We start from the raw sequence: 24528 nt of genomic DNA on the forward strand, positions 1-24528 counted from the left end.
AATGCGTTTAATTTCGATTTCGTGATCCATCTCAAGCTCTCTTCCGAGCTTCTGTCTTTAATTCGATGGTCCACCTGTATTGCTCCTTTCAGCACTGCACTTCTCTAGCTTCCTAAGCCACCTGCTCAGTTCCAACGGTGAGACTATAAAAAATTCACATCACTATGCCTCACACCCAATTTAATTTAACTCTGTAAATTCACTTTTCAACACCCTTGAGCTGTTCATTCTAATTTGGCCTGTCATCACCTACAATGACTGAACCCGATCTTTATCTGTGCCATCCATAATGCATTTTATTGCAGGGTCCATATTTCTGCAACTGTAGCAAAGACATGAAGAATGTACAGAGCTCTGCCAACATGAAAAGCTGTCACTGTGTAACTCCTGTTGGGGAATCTTCCAAAATTGGCATGTGTTTCTACTGCACATATTCATTCTCAGTTCAGCCACAATATTTGGCCCATGTAGCCAAATATTCTCCACATTAAAGAAACAAAAAGCAACATAAATATACACCTAAACACACAGCCTATCCTATCACTCGAATCCAAGGGTGTTCTTTGACCTCCTGCTGTTCTGCTCTTAGTAACACTTTTATCCAATGTATGACATCTAATACATTCAACATCTTAATAACTGTGTCACTTTACAGACCTCTCTTACAGGATGATTTTCCACAATTCCTATTTAAATCACTGACCTGGCTCACAACCTGGTTAAATGTCACCTGTAATGCTGACATTTGGAAAGATATGTAAATATATAGACATACACTCTCACCTTCACCTACTGTCTCAATAGAAGCTATTTCTAAGCACAAATAATGCAAAAAATTCTTTAAGTCTTCCAGTTACTGTTTATTGATATAGTTAAACAAATACCATCTGCAACACAACCCTATTAATATTACACACAAAAATGTAGAATACACAGCTATGCCTAAACTTTGTCAGGCCTTTTCTGATCAACTCAGAATCTTACCAGATGACCTCCTAGATCAACCTGCCGGTACAAGCAAAGCATCTCCACAGACATTATCCTTTAGAACAGACCATCTCAGTATTACAGTGGCCCTCCCCTTTAGCCACAGGATTCAAAAAGATGTCCTTCTCAAAGATGTGGGAGTGAGACAGAGAGAGGCACCAACGCTCAGAGTACTCACTGAGAGGTTTTAGGATGCTGCTGCTGGATTCATCAGCATTTTCAATATCTGATTTGTCAGAGTAGTTCTCAGAGATTCTCTCCTTTTCCTTCTTTTCTTTGTGGCCTGCCTTTCTCTTGTGACGTCTCCTTCTCCTGTAACTCTTCGGCACATGGACTCCGATGTAAATGGTATGGTGGCCTAAGGAAGGTACACGAATCACCAGTCAGTTCAAACCACATTCTGTACTGCAGATAAATTGCATAAGATGCACAGATCAGAAGAAAATGTCTATAAATTCAACATTACCATCCTATATTTAACAAACTCTAGAAAAATAAAATTTCCTCCCAATTTTCAATTAGCTTCAGTATAATTCAAGCTAGTGGTTGACACCAGGACTCTGTGAGAGCCTACTCTAATTCTGCCCAGATAGACTACTTTTGTTTAGGAAAACCAAGGTATATCAAACTGGAAATTAGGAATCCTTCATGTTGGTCATACCTCTGCCATCAATTAGCTGTCTGACCTTAAGCACGTATCTCTTAACCACTCTGGGCCTCAACTTCATCATTTCTAGAAGGAGAGACTTAAACTGGGTAGTCCCTAGAGGCCCCTCCAGTTTCAACCTTACATGAGTCTATGATTGTACTGGGTAGGGTTAGTGCCTGCTGGAAAAGGAGCTGCTGGCGCTGCAAAAACAAAGATTTAACTTAAAGTTCAAAAAGTCATTTTGCAAGGGGTAAGGCTTTACATTAAAACTTTTTTTTTTTTTTTTACCTAATCAGCAAAATAGAGACTTAGAACTGGGACAAACTGAGAAAAATAAGACATACTTGGAGAAAAGATTTTAGAAATACTCAAACGTTCACACTAGGAAACAGCTAAAATGAATGTCAGCTACAGTGCCATTCTCATTTTTCTTTTTTCGTTTCCAAAAGTTTCTAAAAACTGGTTGTTGCAATGATAAAAATAAACCGAGCCCAGCAAAAATTGCCTTGAAGAGAAGGGCATGAGGAAAAAAGATTGTGAAATGCTTTCAGCTCTCTAGATGGAAGGAGCTGCAAAACTGACAAGTGGTATTATTTTTACAAAATCTAATAAGACAAAAAAGAAAGAAACTCAAAGTTCCACATCATTTTTTTAAATTGGAAAACTTCTACTTTCACTTTAAATACAGTGTAACTTCTGTATTTTAGGGACTACCATTTCAGAAATAATGCGAACACTTTTTTTCTGAACTGCAAATTAGATTAGATTTTCTCATTTATGGGTTTTATTTCCCATTTCTGGAAATATTCCTTGATGACAACTTTGCAATGCCACAGCCAATATCACGTACCTACATCCAAATACATGTACATACAGTATGTATGATACAAACTGTCACGAACTACTTTCCACAGTAACCTACGGGGTATATCTAAAAACACCATATTTGGCAGGGGTGTTTCCTTAAATTGGCAGGCTTAAAAGAATTATATGCTCCTTCAGGAAAGATATTCCAGCTAAGCAATGCAGAACCTAAGTGAATGAATTAGTATTCAAAAGAAGACATCAGATGCTTGAATGAAGTTGGAGGCATCTTTACATAAAGCAAGACCTTCTTCCCAACACACACGCAGCAACTCAGCTACTACAAAACACAGTGAAATTCTCCCCACAGAATGTGTGCCAGTGAGAAATGTATCATGTCTAACCATTTGCAAGTAAATGGTTCTCATGGGAAAACTATATTATACTAGGAAGTAGGAAATGTCTCAGAAACAATGTGAATTAAGAAACAGTGTCAATTGTTTCCTGTGCTCCAGTTACTGAGGGAGTCCTGAAGTTTTTTCTCAACTCTCAACAATGTAAGTGAGCAAAGCCAACCAATTGCTTCAATAAATCAAACACAAAATGCTTGGTTGTTTTCAAGAAAACACACACAAATTAAGAGGTTGGAAAATGTTTTTAACCTGTCACATTAAATATTTTCTATTTCTAGGGCAAATAAGCAAAAAACGGTAATGAAACTACATTGCCATATTGATGTTATACAGAAAGATTTTTTAAATTATATTTACCCAAATCTGCATAGTACATTTGATCAAATCATTTAATTGACAGTCTATATGGTGGATAAGATGCTAAGGTAAGATTTCTGGCTAGGAAGTGTCATCATTGTCAATCTAATGAAAGAGTTAGGCCAGTTCAGAGAGTGAGCCACCAAACCCTGGAGAGAAATGCACTTGACTTTTTGGAGCCTACTTTGAGTTGCAGTAAGTGGTGCCATTTTGTTCGCATTGTGATGACAGGCATCCTCTCAGCAACAGATTCGGTCTATCCCCATTTCCTCCAATGCCTCCTTCTTGGTTTTCCCTGTGCACTTCCATACAGGTGTGGGAACTTTCAGAATTGCCACTGCGCTATGGAGTGCTATGGTGCCCAGATGCCAAGCAGAAATGTGGTTCCTCTCAAGACATGCCACATTTTAGGCATTTAAAAATCAGCTTTATTGGGGTGTAATTTATAAACAATAAAATCCACTCATTTTAATGATACAGAGTCAGTGATTTTAGTATATTTATAGAGTTGTGCAACGATCATCATAATCCAATTTTAGAACATTTCCACCAGTCCAAAAAGATCCCTCACACCCATTTGCAGTCACTCTCTGTTCCCACTCCTGTCTAATGCAACCACTCTTGACCATTTTTTAACACTCTTAGTGATGGCCTCTGCGAAGTTACCATTCTCTGGTACTCACATGGCAATGAACTTTTTGTAGACATCCTAGCACAATAAAATACAATATTCCCTGGATGAGGAAGATACTGCCTTCCAACAACTGGCAGAGGAAATCATGCGCCTGAGCTGAGCAATTCAAAACTTAAAGCATCCTCAAAGCATCCTCCTCCTCCTCTCACACATGATTGGCAACTAAATTTTCCGTTTCTGTCTTGTGTTCAGGAAGAGGAGAAGGAACATGGTTCCATGGGTAAGCAAACCTTGACAGGCTCAGCGACAGCACTTGCTGCTTCATCAGTTACTTCTCAACCTCTCTCACTTCAGCTTCCTTGCCTATGAGAAGAGAGCAAGGTAGCCTTGCTTTGGTGGATAGCGTAATACAGACATGCTGTCTCAAAGGGACAATCAAATACTTAATAAGCTATACGTGCCAAGTAGCCAAAATACCAAAAGTAAAATGAGCTTCAATGGAAGCTTTCTCACTGCCCCCACAGAAGACCTGTCATCATGATCAATAGAAGCAGCATTCCTGTTGAAAATATGCTATGATTGATGAGAATATCGTATGTGGATCTCAGTATTTATTTTCATTAAAATCTCTTTATCTGTTTCAGGGATATGTCATGAAGACTGATGACTATTTTTAAAATTATAACTGATAAAATGACTGCAAGCTCTTAGGGAAGTCACAAAGTTGAGGGTATAGTATTGTTTTACATGTAATATAAAAAGGAGAAACTTGACAGACAAGCTTTCCAACCCAGCAAGGGACTATAAAACGGTAAGACCATTAAAGAAAGAGGGATAGTTACCTGCTTCTTATACAGAACTTTTTAGGCTAAAAAAAAATTCTCTGCTAGAAAACTCAGGAAATACTGCTTCCGAAGATAATGTAAAAAGGAGGTGTGGAGGCCAGGCACGGTGGCTCACGCCTGTAATCCCAGCTCTCAGGGAGGCAGAGGCGGGAGGATAGCTTGAGCCCAGGAGTTCGAGACCTGCCTGGGTAAGACAGCGAGACCCCGTTCTCCACAAAAAAAAAAGGAAAAAAAAAAAAAAAAAGACAAAAAAAAAAGGAAGTGTGGAAAAATTTTAAGAGCTATAATGTATAAGGAAGAAGTGATTGTTTTAAACTATATCAAAATAAATGTTACATGCTTGCTACTGAAACTTCATGAAGTAAAACTACTGGAATCTACACTTGACAGTGTTCATTTAGGTGTGCAGTCGAAGAGTATTCAGTCCTTGATTTGGCAGTGGCTTCAGTATCATGTGTTCAAATAAATACCCTGCATGCCTTTCTCTGACAGATGGTGCAAGTTCCCAACAAACTCTAAATATCTTAGGAATATCTCCCAATCCATACCACAGCCAGTACTACTGGAAAGAAAACATGGCTTTCCTGGGTATCGCTGAATGTCAGAAATGATCACTACGTGATTCTTGTTTCTTCCCATCCTTACATGCTCCACCCCAGTTGCAAGTAGGAAGTACTATGATGCTAAATTATCCCAATTCCTGAAATATTTCTAACCTAACTTCATACTTCTCATAGTTGCTATAATGTTTTCTGGCAAAGAGAAAACTTACACTTAGTAACTCTGGAGCCATTCAAATTAAGATGGCTTTCACAGATACACATTTTGCTACCAAGGATGATTTAACACTTTGAAGTATGAAAACCTTCAAGCCAGAAAAGGGTTTTAAATCAGCCAAACTACAAATTCTATAGCTGAGTGGATGGTTAACAACATATGCCTCTATATGTAAGACAGATCTATTAGCTCCTTCCTGGGAAACATGTTGCTGTGTTTACTGTACATACAGATGATAGCAACTATTTAGTGAATGCTTACAAGCATGCCAGGCACTGCAAGGTGTTTTGTATCTACCAACTAATGCAATCCTGCTCCTATCCCCATTGTACAGGTGCAAAAACCACAGTTAGAGGAAGTCAAGGACATTATAATCAGTTAACTTTTTATGAAGTGTTATCTTCATAAAACCCCACAGGAGAAATATGTCTCTGCTCTCAGTATCAAGACTAGTTGAGTGCTTCATCACTACTTTGATGGTGTGTTCTGTAAAACATACTATGTTTATATCATAAATGTAATAACTTATTATGTCTCCTTCCTCATTGGCTGCTAAAAGAAGAACAGACACATTTTAGACAAACCTGTAGTGAGTATATATAGTTTCATGACATGCATTTTATACACTAACCTCACTCTTCCAACTTTTCAACACTTACTTTCCCTTCACCCTAAACCTTTTTGGAATAAGGTAGTATATAATTTTTTAACCTGATATATCAGTACTGTACTCTATCTAAAGGATCACCAAAGGACAGGTAAAATCTTTACCCAGAAGTCTACCTTTCCCCACCTCCCACCACCCATCCCCTATATCCAGCCTCTTACATACATCTCTAAATAAACACTGAGGGATGTTCCAAATTTGATTTATAGCCACACTCTTACTGTTTCAGCTGAATTTCTGTTCTCTCCAGTTCAAAGCAAAGATTCTACAACATGCAGTATTTTATATACTTCTTTCAGAACTAATCAGCAATATTCCCAAAATATGAGTTAAATATTGCCTTTCCTGGCTTATCTAACATAACCTGGTCTTCTGCCAAGATGCCCAAAACATGTTGAAGCTATTGCCAAGAAGAATGTAGGAAGAGCATAATTAAGAGATTTATTATTTTTTTTAATTAAGAAAAGAAAAAATGTAGAAAGGCGGAGACCTTGGATGAGTGACAGATTATAAAAAGATTCTGCAAAGACTTTATTTGTTAGACAAAAAAAAAATTCTCAATTAAAAGTATATGCATAAGAAAACTTAAACCAAACCATAGTATCAAGTCCAGGCACAGTGGACACTGTGTGATTGGCACTTTTATTTAATAATAAATGACAAGTATGTATAATCCTAAACACTTTAATAAAATACAAGTAATTTTTTTTTTTTTTTTTTTTTTTGAGACAGAGTCTTGCTCTGTTGCCCAGGCTGGAGTGCAGTAGCATGATCTCGGCTCACTGCAAGCTCTGCCTCCCCGGTTCAAGTGATTCTCCTGCCTCAGCCTCCTGAATAGCTAGGATTACAGGCATGTGCCATCATGCCCAACTAATTTTTTTGTATTTTTAGTAGAGGTGGGGTTTCACCATGTTGTCTAGACTGCTTTCGAACTCCTGACCTCAAGTGATCCACCCACCTTGCCTCCCAAAGTGCTAGGATTACAGGCATAAGCCACCATGCTCAGCCAAAATACAAGTAATTTGTTAGCTTATTATTCTCAAACCCATAAGAGTGTCCATCAGCAGCTCTAATAAGATACAAGCAAAGTAACATTGCTAATTTACTGGTATAAATACCAGCTCATGAAAAGAAAACCCTCTTCAAAAAGCACAGTGTAATCTTGCAGTTACCAGGGGGTAAACCAGCCCTTTATGAAATGTTTGTATGAGGGTCCTGACTCAGAACAAGTGATGATTTCTATTTTTATATATTGGATAAGGGCAATTTTTTACATAAAAGATAATGTGTTTATTAATAGATAATTACATATTACATATGTAATTTATGTATGGATAATTTTGAATACTGATGAGTAATTTATTTTAATTTTAATGCTACCAATTACATAGGACCAGGCATGCAAGCAAATGGCAAATGTGAGGGAAAACAGGGAAATACTTTTCGTCCCACTGAACTGCATGGGAATTTTATATACTGAAAGCCTCCTAGAAATCCTCAAGGCAACCTGAGGTTCCCCAAGCAAGACCGATAAGAAATCTTAGCTTGTTACTTGATGTTTACTGAGCACAGCACTATTAATATTTAATACTTGATGATGATAATAATAGTGATAATCTCTAGGCAAGAACTAAGAGCTACAGAATAAAAGGTCTCAAAGGAGATGCAAGCTTATGATTGTTAGCTAGACTCCTGTCCTTTAGCTCAGCAAACGTATGCATCTGTCTTCCAAGAGCTCATTTTTAACAAAAGAGTTCTATTAATTACAGTCTTAGATGAAGGTGAGGAGCCTAAGACAACACACTGAAGTTAAGCTTCCTTTGCAGTTTCCATTATTAATGGTCAATAATAAAGGCAAAAACTGACTGGCACTCTATAAAGTCTGAATTTGTGAATATGTTTATAGAAATACGACTTTAGTATTTTCAGTGATCATCAATTATTTGAAAAGATCTTAGCTAGAAAAACAAGAATTTCCTCGTAAAGTTACTTCAGGAATCTACCTTAAGGAATTAACGGAATTAAAAATCAGGTTACCCTATGTAAACCTCAGTTCCTGACGAGCTTTTCAATCTTCAAAGTTGATTCTCCAAAACAATGTTAACTTTCCTCTAGCAAAATCTTTTATATCCATATCTATAGATACAAAACGTATCTAAATCTATATAATTATATCTATATAGATATAAATTTACCCATACAAATATCTATATATCTATCTCTATATAATCTTTATAGAGAGATTATATATAAATATATATATATATATTTTTTTTTTTTTTTTTAAAGGCACAATCTGAATTAAACATAGTCTCCCACTGTGTCTGGTACACAAAGGTGCTCCATAAATGTTGATCCTATTTCTCCCTTCCCTTTTCAAAGGGAAAAAAACAGCACAGTTTTTTCTCATTCCACCCACCTCCAGCCCCGATAATAACTAACTTGTGAACACTCTTTTTTCTCCAGAACATTCACCTAGAGGAGGACAAAAGAGTCAACCTCAGACCTATTCTTAACTTGTCCCTTGATGGGCAGTTTTAGCCGTCCTACAGAGTTGAGCTCTTCAACAAAGGCAGCACCTTCCATAACCTCAGCCTTCCCTAACTCTGTCCAGAAGCAAGGACTTGGCAATCTCCACCCTGATTTGGGTAAAGTTTCCCCCAGGGCTTTTAATGGCTCACTGCCAATCCACTGAACACAGGTCCGTAAGTCCTTCACTTGCTCCGACAAGACAGGGTAGAGCCAAAAGGCCTAGGAAGGCCAGCACTAGGCAGAACAGTGCTCGGAGTGAACAGGAGCCACCCAGCAGGAAGACATGAACCCTCCACTTATCCCGACACCCAGAACCACCCCACAGGGGCTGCTGCATTGTAACATGCAGTACACATGCCGTCAGACAAAATCCACCTGTGAGCCAAACACAGAGAACTGACAGTTTCCATCATTTCTCTTTGGTCACCATGTGCACAAGTGAACGGGATGTAGGGTTGGAAGATACAAAACAATAGCTAATTCGATGGTCACCGATAACTGGATTTGCAATTGCAGCCAGAGAGGCAGCTTAGAGAGACACATAAACGCACACACTCACATTCTCATCCCAACCACATTGTCCATCTCTGACTCTATTATGGCTTCTCTTTTTGCAGCGGCCTAAGCCCTGGCTGGGCAATAGGATGAAGAGTCCTTGGTTGCTATGGAAAGGTAATTTGCAATATAGTTAATACACTCATGGTTAATCAGGTATCAACTATTTAATATAATATATAAATATTATATATAATTTTAATATATATTTATCTATTATCATAATTATATATCACATATGCAAAATATTATATATAGTTATATATTTTATTGTATTAATAGATGAACATATTTTTAAATATATAATGTAAAATGTTGATATAAATATTTAATATATTAAATATTAATTTATATTTGTTATAAAATATAAATATTACAGTTCACATCATTCCCTTCCCTCGCATACACATATGTAGGCAAATGAGATGTAGATAATATCATAGGGCTATAACAATCACCCAGAAGTAGGGAAAGTGCTATGAGAGACTTCTGTTAGCCTAGAATCCCAGAATCTTCATGACTGTGGTTTTCCACATGCACCCAGGAAAAAGAGGGACGACATTCGTTGACACAGAAGCACATAATTATACTTTTAAAGTGGCCAAAAAATCACTTTAACTGGCTCAGCCTCTTCATTTACCAGTGATCTAACTAAAGCCAAACAGCCAGTTAATGACATATAGAGACTAGGACTCCTAGTGCCCCGGATGTATAAGCCTTCCTTTCCCATTTTTCCACTATCATGGTACCAGTCCTCCACCCATCCCTCCCATCCTCCACTGTCTGGAAAACATAGCCAAAAGAATAATAACGATTAATCCTTTCAAGTTAGTAATTATCGAGAAGGGAAAAATAGGCTCAGGATTCTCTGGAAATGTTTCTGTCTTAGAGTCATAGAATGACAAATTGAAATCCACAACCCTTAGTTTCATAAACTGCTCCAAAATATGATAATGTTCTGGCTGGGACATCTGTCTTCCCACTTACCACCAGGGGTCATTCAAATGCTGAGGCCAGTCTTGTGTTTTCTTTCCCTCTCACCTCTCTGTACGCTCTTTTCAACACCTTTTATTCCTTTCAGTTCTTTCCACTGCCTGTTCTTCCAGGTGCTTCTCCTAGTTCTCATCCATCTCCCTACCTAAATTCCTCTTCCTCTGCAGAGGGAATCAACCTCAAGCACACTCTTTTGGGATGAGCACGGCCTTGGGAAAGTCAGAACACCTGGATCCTTGTCCTAGTTATTCCAGCTCCTACCAGTGTTACCTCGAGCAAATCATTTAACTTCTTCATGGTTCCTCTAGCCATCTGTAAGCTGAGAATATTGAACTAAATTTTCTCTAAGATCCTTTCTAGTTCTAAAACATCTATAATAATTCCAAATATTTTAAGTAGTTAAGTGAAGTGGAGCACATAGAGGGAAAGGCTAAAAGTTTTCCAGCATCACCTTAAAGTCTCTTCCTAACTTCTCATAATGATAGTTGTCTCTTGGGCACTCTTCAGTCTACCCCAATTTGATTCCCAACTAACCATGACACGTCACCACATTGCTAACAAGAGTTACCAATCACCTTCTTTTTGCCAAATCCAGTAGCTACTATTTAGTCCTCATCTTACCGGACTTCAAGGCAGCATTCAGCACTGTCAATCACTAGCTCCTTATTTAAAAAGCCCTCTTCTCGGCCTCAGAGCCTTCACTCTCTTCCCGGTTTTCCTCCTACTTCTATGACTGCACTTTGCTAATCTCCAAAAGTTGGCACTTGCAGAGTCCAATCCAGTTTTGTTCTCACTCCATTCTTTGACCCTAGGCAATATCATCCATTCCTATGGCTTTAAATGCTAGCTATAGGCCTAGGGCTCCCAGATTTATATCTCCATCCCTGTCCTTTCTTCTTAGCTCCTGCTTGTATAGTCAACTACCAGCTTCAGAGTTCTACTTGGATATCTCACAGGTGCTTCAAATTCAATATATACAAAAGGCTAAACTCCTATCATCCCCCACCACTCTTCTTCCAGTGTTCCCCATCTTACAAAATGGTACATGATCCCCCAAATTGCTCATAGCAGAAATCCAGAAGCAGCCATCCCCATCCATATATCCACTCATCAATTCAACACATTTGTCTCCATCTTTTTTGTCCCCACTCTTGTCCAATCCAAAATCATCTCTCAGTTGAATCCTGACAACAGCCCCCACACTTCTGTCTTTGCCGTCTTGGGACACTGTCTCCACCCAGCAGCCAAAAGAATCTTTTCTAAAATACAAATTTGGTCTTATCACTTCCCTGCTTAAAACCCTTCTGCAATGTTTCCTTAGTGCACACTCAATAAAATTGTAACATTTACCATAACATAAAAGACCTTGAACTATCTGGGTCCTATCCACCTCAGACTACTCTCTCCCTGTTCACATGGTCCAGCTACCGTAGCCTTATTTCTGTTTCTCAAATGGGCCTAAGTCTTTCTCACCTCTGGACCTTCACACATGCCTGCCTGGAATGCTTCCCTGATTCTTCACCTAGCAAATTCCTTTTCCACTTTTAGGTCTCAATTTAATGTTATTCTGTAGGACACATATTCCCTGGCCTTCCATGTAAACTCACCTACATATGTGATACATCTCTAAAATGATCATATCAACTAACCTTATGTCCTTAAATAATGGCTGGTTTATTTGACTAAACAATAATCATGGTCCTAGTTACTATGTTACCTAACATTCAATGATACACATAAGCCTGGAAAAGCAACATATTAGAGGTCACACCTGCAACTGTTCTTACCATTTTGATAGGCTTAAAGAAAAAAAAAAAAGGCATGGTCCATCAGTTAGTTAAATTTAGTAAGAAGAGTTAACATAAGTACTAATCAACTAATCTGTTGATTACCAGATATCACAATTAGCTTTAGTCTGACAGTGTTCTGCAGTCACAGCAACCATTGGTGAGAACGTGTTGTGCATAAAGATAAATTACATGCAATGATTACATGCAAGGGAGATAATACCTTAAATTTATGGGGTTAATCCTGGGGGATTTCAAATTGCTTTACTTACATTCCTAGAAAAACTAGGAGATGAGAGGTGCAAATTCTATCTCCTTGTACAAAAAAAACTGAGACTCAGAAATTAAGTAACTTCTTAATGGCCTACTGGAAGTATCAAGGTATTTTTCAGGTATTATCCAAAATTCTTAGAGCATTTCCAGTAGGTGGCTAAGGAGACGGGTTACTCACTGCACTTTGCATGAAGAAGCCATAACCACAAGACAATGATTTGCTTTGTATTATCCAGAAAGGCAGCGGCAGACCAGGAACAGAAAAAGGTCCTGAGACTACTGGTCCACCACCATGTTCTCTGAACCATAGCACAGATGGAATAAAAGCAAGTAAAAACTTGAATAATCAGATACTAATTTAATTTGCCAAACACACGTATCCATTAGATTCAATCATGAGCTTTCATTCTACCTTGAACACATTTTCTTTATTTTTCAGTAGGAATCAAATTTCCTGTTGAAAATTTAATAATCAATTGGGGGTTTGGCAGTAATTTAACCCATCTATAAAAATATAATTCCATTCGTCTAAAGCTGATATACTGGCCAATATTACTAAAATTTAAAACCTCTTTTTATTCCCAGAAGTTTTTGGCCTGGTAAAAGTTACTGAGCATTCCACCATGAAAAATAGTCAATAAAATAATATTTCATGAGGTCTAAAAGTAGAGTCTGTTCTTCCAAAAATCAACAGAGTATGAAGAAAGGTACACACATTGGATATAGCCCTTTGGATAGCTGCCTTCTAATTCTAACTCTATGGAAAGGTAGAAACAATTTACCAGATTTGAAAACTTTTTAGCTATTCAGAGAAATGAATTATTTAAGTCATCTATATTGCTGATTCAGTGGCTGTCACTCACCACCCTCACTACCTTCACCTTTCATCCCACCTGGCAATCAGCAGCTCCAGGGATGAGTGTTGGAACCTCCCGTGAACCTATGCCATTGCAGGCTCTCACCTCAGTCATCTAAATGCAATCAGCCAAAAGAGTAAAATAAAATAAAACAAAATAAAATGAAATCGCACCAGCAAGCTCATGACAGCAACAAGAGAGCCTCAACTGATCTTTATTATATTCTTATTTTACTCATTCTCATCAGGCCCAATTCTCAGTTCTCCCAATGATTTCTAATCTTGTGGTGATAAAAAAGGGGAAATATTTAGTTCACGTTAGATAGTATTATTTCTACACTGTTGCATAATCTCATTTAATTGGTACCTAAATTACATAATGGTCAGTAGGAAGCAGAATTATTCTAGTCTATGTGGCAGACAGGGGGAAATGCATTTCTATATGCATGTTTAAATACATATACACATACTAGACTCTTGAATCCTTCTCACTGGCAGAAAAATACTACATTCTTGAATCCGTTTTCCAAATGAAGCAACGTTGCAGGCTTTATTATACAATGGACAAGCATTTGTATTTTACCCAGTATACAATTATGGTAATATCCCTCTTCTTGGAAAAAAAGACAATTTAACAAATTAAGGATAATGTGTATCAGAGCAGTCTAACTGAAAATTAGATTTCATACCCAGAGCTTAAAGGATGAGAATGAGTCCAAAGGGAAACAGAGAGTAGGCCTTGGGAAATGTCACTGGATCATTCTGGCTTTAGTTTTCCAATATAAGAAGCAGTAGGTAAGCATGATTAGGAAGGCAAAGGACAGATGTAGGGAGAAATGAATTAAGCAAGTAAACAATATTTATGCCAGTTATAATTTTCAGAAAAGAAGATAATAACCAAAGAAAATTATTGGTGAGGCTGTATCCATCAGAAAGAAAAACAACAGAGAGTGGTGGAGTATAAAACACGCCTGTTCCTAATGTCAGGTACAGCAACAATTGCTGTTGGAAGTTCTTAAGAGTTCTAAGGTGAATGACATGCTCCACTGTTTCCATTTTACAAAGAGAAAAATCTATAATCTAAACTATAAGTTGCTTCCTTCACCTATGCAATGATTTGACGATAGAGCAAGTTTTACATTTTTATTCTCAAACTCATACTTAGCCACTCTGCTTTGACAACACAGGAAAAAAATAAACAATAGAGACTCCCCAAAATAAATATCGAACAACATGTCTCACTAATATGACCAGATAAAAAAGCTTCTAAAAAGAAGCTCAATCTATAGACAAAACTGCTGTAAATGTACTAGTTCAGAATTTCTGGATCCTTGCCAAATGCAATGCAAGTACCAAGTGCAATTTGCTATGGCTTAATTGCCATCAAAGAACACCAACACCTGGGATAGGAAATGGCTTCAAGACGGCTTTAGCCCATACTATACTACCAGGGAATTCTCTACAGTTGGAAAATTCTCAGAAGGAATGTCGGATTCTAGTTTCAAAAACACGGAACTATCATCAGCCTTCCTTGAAGTGAAAGAAATCTATATATAAATATTTAACTTCCCTGACACAGCAAGAGGTGTCAGGCAGCTACAGAGCTAAGTGCCGCATACTTGAGGACCTCTGGCCAGCGTTCAGCTGAGGCCATGAGGAGAAAGGAGCAGGGAGTTGGGAAAGGTCTGCATGGGCTCAACCTTTTCTGGGAAACCTAGGTTGCTATTCAAGTACCAACTTTTAAAAACCTCACTGCATTTCTTTAAAGCAGTCCAATGTGTGGATACATTGTTTCTTTTAAGAAGGCTTTTCCTTTAGCAGTATTTGCCCAAGAGTTTCCTCTGTACACACTGTTTTCTGAGCAATTAGAGTGAACAGCAGAGAAGAGGTCAGCAAAATGCAACCGGACACTTATATCTAGTGCTCAGAATAGCCCCAGTCCCAACTTGGCCCCTCCCTTCCCATCCGATACGTTTTCATTCACTCCTTCTCGGCAATTACGTTTTATACCATTGTAATTATTAAAAAATGTCTACCAGGCCCCACTTTTTTTTAGAAAAAAATACTACCTTCTCCAATACACATGAGTAGATCATTACAATATCCTCTAGCAAGAAATAGGCTTAAGTCATGATTTCATGTCTGTAAAATGTTGAGGACTTGACTTCCAAAAAGACAAAAGCCTCCATTTCATCATTTTAGTCTGTCTCTTCAAAAAACATACTAGAAGAATGAAAAAGTTTGATAAAGCAGAGGTGTTTAGGCCCTTCTTTTTCTTATCAGTATAAATATATAAATGATATGTCAATGATTTTTGCAAAATCAAACAGGAGTAATACACCAAGGGTAAGATGAGCGGCTATATCATTTCATTTGAATAAGAGAACTAAGATAACCAAAATTCTTTTTTCTTTTTCTTTTCTCTTTTTTTTGAGGCAAGGTCTCACTCTGTCACCCAAACTGGAGCGCAGTGGCACAATCACAGTTCACTGTAGCCTTGATCTCCTGGGCTCAAACGATTCTCCCACCTCAACCTCCTGAGTAGCCGGGACTACAGGCATGCACCACCACACCCAGCTATGTTTTTTATTATTATTTTTCTGTAGAGATGGAGTTTTGCCATGGGGTTTTGTCATGTTTTCCGGGATGTTCTTGAACTCCTGCCCTCAAGTGATCCTCCCACCTTGGCCTCCCAAAGTGCAAGGATTATAGGCATGACCACAACGTCAAGCCTTGACAACCAAATTTCTAACAAAATTTTTTGAAAAATAGATAAAAGGATTATACAAAGTGATTCTACATATACTTTATTTAGTTTATGTTATACATTTATTTATTCATTCTTTCTTTTAACAAATAATTAGTGAATATCTACCCTGTCCCAGACCCTGACATATTTTTTTTACTTTTCCTGAAAACGATCCTCCTGTAAATTCCATGCATTTTCAACTACACTCCCTCTTAATGTCCTTCACCAGACATGTGAATTTGTAGAATTATTCTTCCATTGGGACAGATGGGTGCACACTTCCCACTGCATTAAGTTTTGAATGGAAGAGGAAAACCAGCACAATATAGCATAATAGTTTTAGGAGAGTACTGACCAAGCCTCAAAAATGGAGACACATTTCAGCCAATACTGTGTTACTGCATTTTATATTTTCTGAGTTGTTGGTTGAACTTGATGTTAAGAAGAGGCCCCTCCTCATGAAGTCAGAGTTGCCAAGGCCTGCTGGGAGTTACCTAGCCTTGCAGAGCCAAAGCCTTATCTCAAAGGATAAGGTGGAGTTTGCTCTTTTCCCCTATTGCAAAATATGAGACTATTAAGTAATCTGTTTATATCATACAGATCCAAAATCCTGGCTGGCTTTTTTAAGAATAAAACATCCATAGGATTTTCTTCTGCTTGGAAAAAGCTACCTGGGACTGACTCTTCCTATCTCAACCCTCATTCACCCTATGTAATTAGCAATTTCCCCCGTCTATGTTTGAAATGAAAAGAGAGTGGTTGCTCCTCTTGGTCAGCACTTCTGGACCATTCTGGTAATGTTAATTTGTCATCCATAGACCAATTCTGTGAAAGCGTGGAAGGGCCTGGGTGGGAGCTGGGGCATTCTGATAAATAAATAAATGTGAATACCTGAAATACTGACATTTTAAAATAAGTTTATCCACAGTAACCATTCTCCTCCAAAAAATGTTAACTTTACAAAACCATGCATAGTACAAGGTAACCAGTGGAAGAGCAGATTTAAAGGCTTCTATTTCTTTTAAAGATTAAAATTGGCACTTGGTTTCATTTTGAAAGAGTATCTCTTTAAGCCATTAACACATGAAGAAAATTATGTGACAATGAGGTTTAGGTCTTTAAATATATGCCACATAGTTCATTATTTAAACAGATGACTCCTCTTCTGACTCACTCCATGCTTAGTGAGTTTTGCAGTTGATGGTTTTCTATTAAGTTTTTAGAATGTGGATTAAGTGTCATGCCACCCACTGAGAGTAAAGTTGAACAAGGTGAACTGAGGGTGTGGTTTGAAGTCTCTCTCCTCAGAACCACAGCATTCAAAGGAACTAAGAGAGAGTATCTGGCTCTTCTTGCCTTCAGGCTGAGCTGAATCCAATCACCCCAAATTAGGGGACCCTAAGCATTTTTAAAGCATGAATATTTTAAAGTAACAAGAACCATCAGACCTTAGTTACTTTAATAATCACTTATTGGGAATACATCTTATTTATGCAGATAACTGTAAAAAACAAAGTTTTATTTTAAGTTGACTTTGCCAAGAATGTTTACAAACATTGTAAACTTCTACGTTTATCCTAGAAGCAAGAGAAATAACTACTTGCATAAAAGGAAATGTAAATAATAATATAAAGGTAAAGTGTTCCAGCTCCTTATCTTTTGAATTCTGACCCTTAAAACTGGGGCATTCACCTCTGCCATAAATGTGCCAGGAAGCTACTTTAGAATAGAGATAACAGTTTGCTTTTCTTCAAATACTCTCTTCTCTATGCAATTAAAAATATGAGATGGACTCATATTCTTAGGAAAAAAAATTCCCCTCAAAATATGAATACTTCTTAAGAGGTCTTGACATAGGCCATCTGTTTCTTCATTCTCAACCACTGGAAGCATGGATGTGCCATAAAACCCCTGTCCATTTCAACTGTTTTATACTATCACCTAGAGTTACTATAAAATCTAAGACCTCCCACCCCCACCAATAAAGCAAGGTGAAAAAGGGGGAGGGTCAATTGGGAGAACAACAAATTAAAAATGAACAATTTTGTTCATTTCTAATGAACAGTTACTATAATTTCAAGGCTAGTATTGTAAGACAGTCAGCACTGTTGAAAGTTACCCACAAAATAATCCATAAGCAATCTTCCTACGGGACTCAGGACTCAGCAACAGGCAACTATCTGAGCATGTCTTGAAAGAAATGTAGTCAGCTCAAGTGTCAATCAACGTGAAAGACAGTCACTAAAATAGAGGTCTTATAAGAACAGGAAAATACATAAATCCATTCGGGAGCTTTAATCATCACAAAACCAACACATTTCTTGAATTTTACAGATGTGTTTCTACCACCTTTGGTTGTCTTTCTGTTTCTTCTTAAAGACACCTGGCTACAGATTTGTGTGCTACTCATTTATGTTGTTGTCTTAACTTTGTGCTTGAAAATCAAGGGAAATACTTCAGGAAATGCACTTAGTCAAAGTCTTAAGAAACAGTATACAACATCCTATTGCAGTAGAGTACTGTCAATCCTACAGACCTTACAAACTCAAGAAGTGATTTATATCTCTTGTGAACCTAGCTAGAACATTATTCTCAAAGGAAAACACACGCACACAGTATATGTCACTCCCAAGCTTTTTCTACTTCAATTGTCTTAAAACTATAGGCTATTTGCTCAAATCTACATTATTTCTTATATCCATATGCTAAAACTTTAATACTTATATCCCCTCTTTGACACTGGGACAGTGACAGAGTCACTAAAATGATGATTTAACATCATGGGTTCCAAGAATCTTAAGACAAAAGTTTTACTATTTTGCTTTCACCAGCTTGACATTTTCCCACAGCATGTTGTAAAAATGCAAGGAACCCATAAAACAATATGAAAGAAAATACTGTAGTTTCCGTTTTCCTAAGAAACTTAGGCATCAAATTCGTATTAGTCAGCCTCAAGAGCATAAATGCGGGAAGCTGAGGTGGGGGTGGAGGCGCCAATCCTCTAACACCACATGGACAGAAGAAACTCACTAAAGAAACATGAGAAACAACATAATGGCCACACTATTCAAACTGTTCCAAGTGGCACAGGAGAATCACTTGCCCCATACCTGGTGTTCAGTCTGCTTGAAGAATCACTCCAGAACATACAATACTGACTCTCTTTTACCCAAGCCCACCACCCTCTGGTTCAAGTTTGGGGCTGGCACTAAATGCTTACCACATGGCACTGGTCAGGCCAGAATCTCCAAAACACAGATGAATTGTCTCTCAGGTGACTTTAAAGGGTGAGATTGATCACATGATTCACCTGCAACTTTCATTTAACTTTGAGTACTGCCTAGAACCCTGATTTTTAAAAAAATCTCATTATAAATATTAATAATAACATATATCTGTGATGCCTTCATATACTTATTTTAATAAATATTAATTCAGCTTTGCCTTCCATCAAATAAATAGCATTATTCCCACTTACTGATAAGTCAGGAGACAGGAAAAGGGAATGCCTGCTGAAAGTATTATAGCACCAGATAAAACATAACTCTTCTTTAGTTTTTAACAGGCACTAGGAAACATCAATAAAAGAGATCCTTGAAGTTTTTTTAAGTAAAAAATGCTTGTCCATCTTTTCCTAACTGAAACTCATCCATGATTACCACTCTTAACATCTTCATCTTAAACCCATTTTTCCTGCAACAAGGGTATCATTATCCTTCTGTAATATCTATATCTTTACACTACAAGGTACAAGAAAGAATATTAAAGATGCTGCTGAATAGATTTATATAAATCTAGCAGCTTTCTTGAATTAGTCATTGGAAGGTGGTTAGTATTATCTGGTAAAATGTTTATTTTTGATAAAGAGGCGCAGCTAACATAGGCACTTACTTTAAAATAAGACTTTTTTAAAAACCAGGCAAGACCCATTTTCAATCAGATTCTGATGGTCCAGTGAAGTTCTTAAAATTACTTTCTGTGTTGAAGCAAAATGTAGAGATTGATGAAACTATATAGAAAAGGTTTGGTGTTTCATTTTAAAAATGTAAGATCTATGAAATTCATGAATGTTATTATCTATAGAGACATATGTATGTCAGCAGACACTTTCCCAGACCCGTAAAGCTCACCTTCTACTTCTTCTTCATCACACACATGCTTGAGGAAGGAAGCCCCTCTGTCCAGGACAGCTTCATCCTCCATCCTATAGTAATAAAAAAGAAAAAAAGAATGCTCAGACTTCTCCTGGAGTGAGCCACTTGCAGCAGCCCAGCTTCTGGGCAGGTTAACCTGCAAGCTGTTGTTCATGTTAGCAGGGCAGAGTCACTCTTCTTCTGGTGTCTGCTACTGCTTCACGCAGCTCCTCTCATCTGGTGCTCGAGAATATGCCGGTCCCACATAGCTTCAGTTCTAACCTTGAGAGGGCACCCACATAGACAGGTAAGAGAAAATAATCCCAATCCTGTAGGCAGGATGTTGGGGGCTCTCTCCTTTAGGGTTTTAAATTTTTTTTAAAAAAAGGATGAAAGCAAAAAAAAAAAAAAAAATACCAAGAGAGGAAGTTTGGTGTGTCTGGAGTGCTCGTGATGATCGTTTGTGGAAATCCAGCTTCAGTGCTTAGCTCTTTAAACACCCACTGCATAAAATGTATACCCTCACACACACACACATGCACACCCACCCACACGCAGAGAGCGACAGGGAGTTAGGCTAGTGCACAGTGGGAGCCTAGCTTCCAGCCAGCCTCTTAATACCAGCACAGCCCAGTATTCTCTGTTGAGTGGCAAGCTTTGAGTCACATGTTGGCCTTACGGAAATCTGACATCTGAGGATTATCCAGCAACCCGGCTTCGGCAATACACACAGATACATGCCACCCATTCATTCATTTTCCACATTCTTATCACACATCTTTCTCTATGTATATCTGCCCTGTTAACTCTTCCCTGAAGGGCACAAAGTTCTTCATTTTGCAACCACATTATGCTGTCCTCCTGTCTCCTTACATAATAGGATCTACTCTGCAATTTCATATGCTAAATAAGACCTCAGAATCCATCCAAGGAATGACAGCGTTTTAAGGGCCTCCCGATGCCAAACATGCTTCTAGTTTATAGAATGAGTTAAGGTTTATTTCCATACTCTGCAGATCCTTTTCATTGCATTAACTTTGATATACAGAATTCCATGAGCTCTATTTATAGTGAAAGCAGAAAGAAATCCTGAATTGCTCAAATGCTGCTTGTATAGTACCAGTCTAGAAACAAAGAACTTTCTCTGGGGACAGCTGCTCTATGTCATACCGTACATGAGCCCTGCCAGAGAACCAAATGTTCATTCTGTATTCTATTCATCCAATTATATGCTCAGGCATTGAATATTGTAGGTCTGTTTTCCATATTGTCTGTATAACTTATTCTTGTGCTTCAGATATTTGTTATAATCTACGCAGATGTGCATTGAATTCATATTTTTGTCCTTACTATTTTAGAAGCAAATCCATCTCACAAAGCAACCATCATAACATAAAGAGTCAGGAATTTGGTGTCAGGTAGTCCCTGGTTTAAGAAATCTAGCTCATCACTTAATAGGTGTGCTACCTGGAGCAAAGTTTTTAGCTTTTTTGAGCCTCAGTTTTTCCATCTATAAAACTGGGGTAATAATATCAACCTTGCATTGATTCAACACAATAATATCAACCTTGCATTGAAGGCTTTGAGAGTTGAATTAGGTAACATACCTAAAAGCACACAGTGCAGGACTTAGCACATACTACATGTTTAATTACTGTAAGTTTCCTTCCTTTCTGTTTCCTTCCTTTTCACCCTGGCAATCTATACATCATTTTCCTTCTCTATACTCAAACTAAAAATAGAAATCTGAATGCAAGCAGGATATGGGTTGGCCATCAAGATTTTAGTGGAAAAGAAAATTCCTTGAAGATTTGAGGTCGGGCATGATCATGGCTCACACCTGTAATCCCGGCACCTGTAATCCCTCGGGAGGCCAAGGGAGGCAGATCACTTGAGGTCAGGAGTTACAGACCAACTTGGCTAACATGGTGAAACCCCATCCCCACTAAAAATACAAAAATTAGCCGGACACAGTGGTACATGCCTATAATCCCAGCTACTCGGGAGACTGAGGCAGGAGAATAACTTGAACCCAGGAAGCAGAGGTTGCAGTGAGCCGAGATCGTGCTACTGCACTCCAGCCTGGGCAAAAGAGTGAGACTCCATCTCAAAAAAAAAAAAAAAAAAGACTTAAGAAGTCAAGTCATTTATCAACTTCTCTAAGCCTCTGGTTCCCATGAAAATTAAATGATATAGTATATTCACTGATTCAGCAAATATTTATTTAGTGCCTGCTATGTTCCTCATACTCTTCAGAGAGAGGGAAATATATCTGTGAATCAGAGAGACAAAGTTCCCAAGCAATTAATAGTGAATAGATGAACAAGGTAATCTCAGATAGCATTAAGTACTTTGTGGAAAATAAAATGAGGCAGGGACTGCTTGGCATAGGGTGGTTTCACATGAGGCTTCTGGATGACAACTGAGCAGAGACAAAAATGACAGGAAGGAATCAGTACTGTGAATATTTGCAGGTAATGTGTTCCAAGCAAAGGGAACAGCAAGTGCAAAGGCTTTAAGGTGAAGACAAGTTTAGGATGTTCCAGGAACAGAAACAAAGTTAGTACGGCTGGACAGGGCCTGAAGGTCAACTTTAGGAGATGATACTGATTGGGGCCACAGTATCCAGGGTAAGGAGTCAGAATTTTAGGTGTTATGAGAGCCACGGAAGAGTTTTAAAATGGAGAGTGACTTGACTGTTTTTCATTTTTAAAAGATCACCCTGAAAATGGACAGTAAGGGGACAAGAGAAATTAAGAAATTATCGCAGGAGCCAGAGGAAGGCTATGGGAGAAACAAATTATTGGGGAACAAATCAAGAGTTCTATTTAGCCACTTTAAGAATAAGATGCTTATTACACATGAAAAAGGAGCCATTGGGCATACAAGTAGATGTCTGAGTCTGGAGCTCAGAGGCTCAGGATTAGAGATAAAAATTAGGAAATCAATGAATAAAGCTGGTACCTGAAGCTATTACTAGACGAGATCATCCAGGAAGAAAATGTAAAAATCAAGGAGTGGACCCAAGACCAAGTGCTGAGGCATGCCGACATTTACAAGCAGAGCAGAGGAACAAAAACAGTCAATGAGGTAAGAGGAAATCCAGGCAAGAGTGATGTCAAGGAAGTGACAAAAGGAGGAGAGCACTGCTACCGAGTGGCTGAGAAAGATGGAAAGAGAGGTATAAAAAGCACTTTAGTCATGATCACCAATATCTTCTGATTGCCAAATATAATTTTTACATACCACACACAGTAGCAGACACAGAGGAGGCATTCAATAGTTCTCTTTTCTTTTCTCTTTCCTGCATTCATTCATTCAGTCAATATTTACTGGATACTACTACTATGCTCCAGGCACAAGCCAAGGCACTAGAGTTACAGTGAGCAAGACAAACAAGGTGCCTAACGCAATCACATCCACCTTCTCAAAGATTACCCTTAGCAATCCAGGCAAGTAAGTTCAAAAGGCAAGAACCCATCCATTATGCATTTGTAGACACAGATAAGGATGACAGTTTAATGAGGAAATTTTCTTAAAAGACCTCAGAAGCACAACAAAATCCTGAAGCCCTGTGCTACTGCACGTACATTAATAGTGCCAGCTCCCCTTTAGAAAACAGAGTGGTTTAGCTCACATTAACCCTTTCCAGTCCTATCAGAACTAACCCTTTCCAGCCTATAGAGTCCAACACAATTTCATGCGGAACATCATTTCTGCACCTCACTATAAATCAAACTGATCCTAAAGTCTTTTGTTGTCTTTTTTCAAATTTCCTAACTAAAATGTTTAGCCTTTGTGCCTAAGCCATTCCCAAAATTGCATGCAACAACCAAAGAAGTAAAAGAAGAAAAGCTGACACAGTTGCTCAGCCTGCTTTGAGTGGGAGGACTGCTCGAGGCCAGGAGTTCCAGACCAGTCTGCGCAACATAGCAAGACCCATCTCTGAAATTTTTTTTTCAAATTAGCTAGGTGCAGTGTTGCGCACCTGTAGTCCCAGCTACTTGGGAGACTGAGGTGGGAGGACTGCTTGAGCCCAGAAGTTCAAGGCTTCAGTGAGCTATGAGTAGGGCACTGCATTCCAGCCTGGGTAACGCAGTGAATTCCCATCTCTAAAAGAAAAAAGAGAAACAGAAAGAAAGAGAAAATGAAAAGCAGCAACAACTGGAGGGGATAATAGAATAGTTCAGAAAAACCCTCTTCCTAGGCTAAGAAAACCATCCAGCCTAACTGAGGCACTGTCACTATGTTCCATCTGAGTTAGAGAGTGAGAATAATGATTGGTGCATTCCTTGGCTCTTTGATGCATATTTCACATTCCCTCCAAGACTATACATAGCAAGTAATTAGAAACTTCGTTCTTTCTGACAGACAATGCAGAGCATCTCAAAGCAGCCTCTTCCCTGCAGGAAGAAAAAAGGCATGAGTGAAGCAAACGGAAAATATAAAACCTGCACACCCACAGCGGCCTTTCCCCACAGCCGCCCTCAGTCCTCCTTAGAAGTAAGTCCAGCCTG

General features: G+C 38.3%; 1 protein-coding gene across 4 annotated transcripts in view; it reads right to left on the bottom strand.

The window, feature by feature from the left end:
* SLC4A4 (solute carrier family 4 member 4) overlaps nt 1-24528 on the bottom strand; it is a 397907-nt gene that overhangs the window by 322446 nt on the left and 50933 nt on the right. For 3 of the 4 annotated variants that reach the window (XM_033214484.1, XM_033214486.1, XM_033214483.1), the window contains exons 1-3: nt 20429-20598; nt 20009-20082; nt 1166-1345 (exon numbers count right to left, since the gene is read on the bottom strand). In XM_033214484.1, coding sequence (XP_033070375.1) covers nt 1166-1345; nt 20009-20082; nt 20429-20520 — 346 coding nt within the window. In that variant the 5' untranslated portion in view covers nt 20521-20598. Of the gene's footprint in view, nt 1-1165; nt 1346-20008; nt 20083-20428; nt 20599-24528 lie in introns of those variants that run through there. The other variant, XM_033214485.1, reaches the window with a different exon arrangement.

Source organism: Trachypithecus francoisi, unplaced genomic scaffold (assembly GCF_009764315.1).
Source record: "Trachypithecus francoisi isolate TF-2019V2 unplaced genomic scaffold, Tfra_2.0 Lachesis_group1, whole genome shotgun sequence".
In the NCBI taxonomy this organism is placed as follows: Eukaryota; Metazoa; Chordata; class Mammalia; order Primates; family Cercopithecidae; genus Trachypithecus; species Trachypithecus francoisi.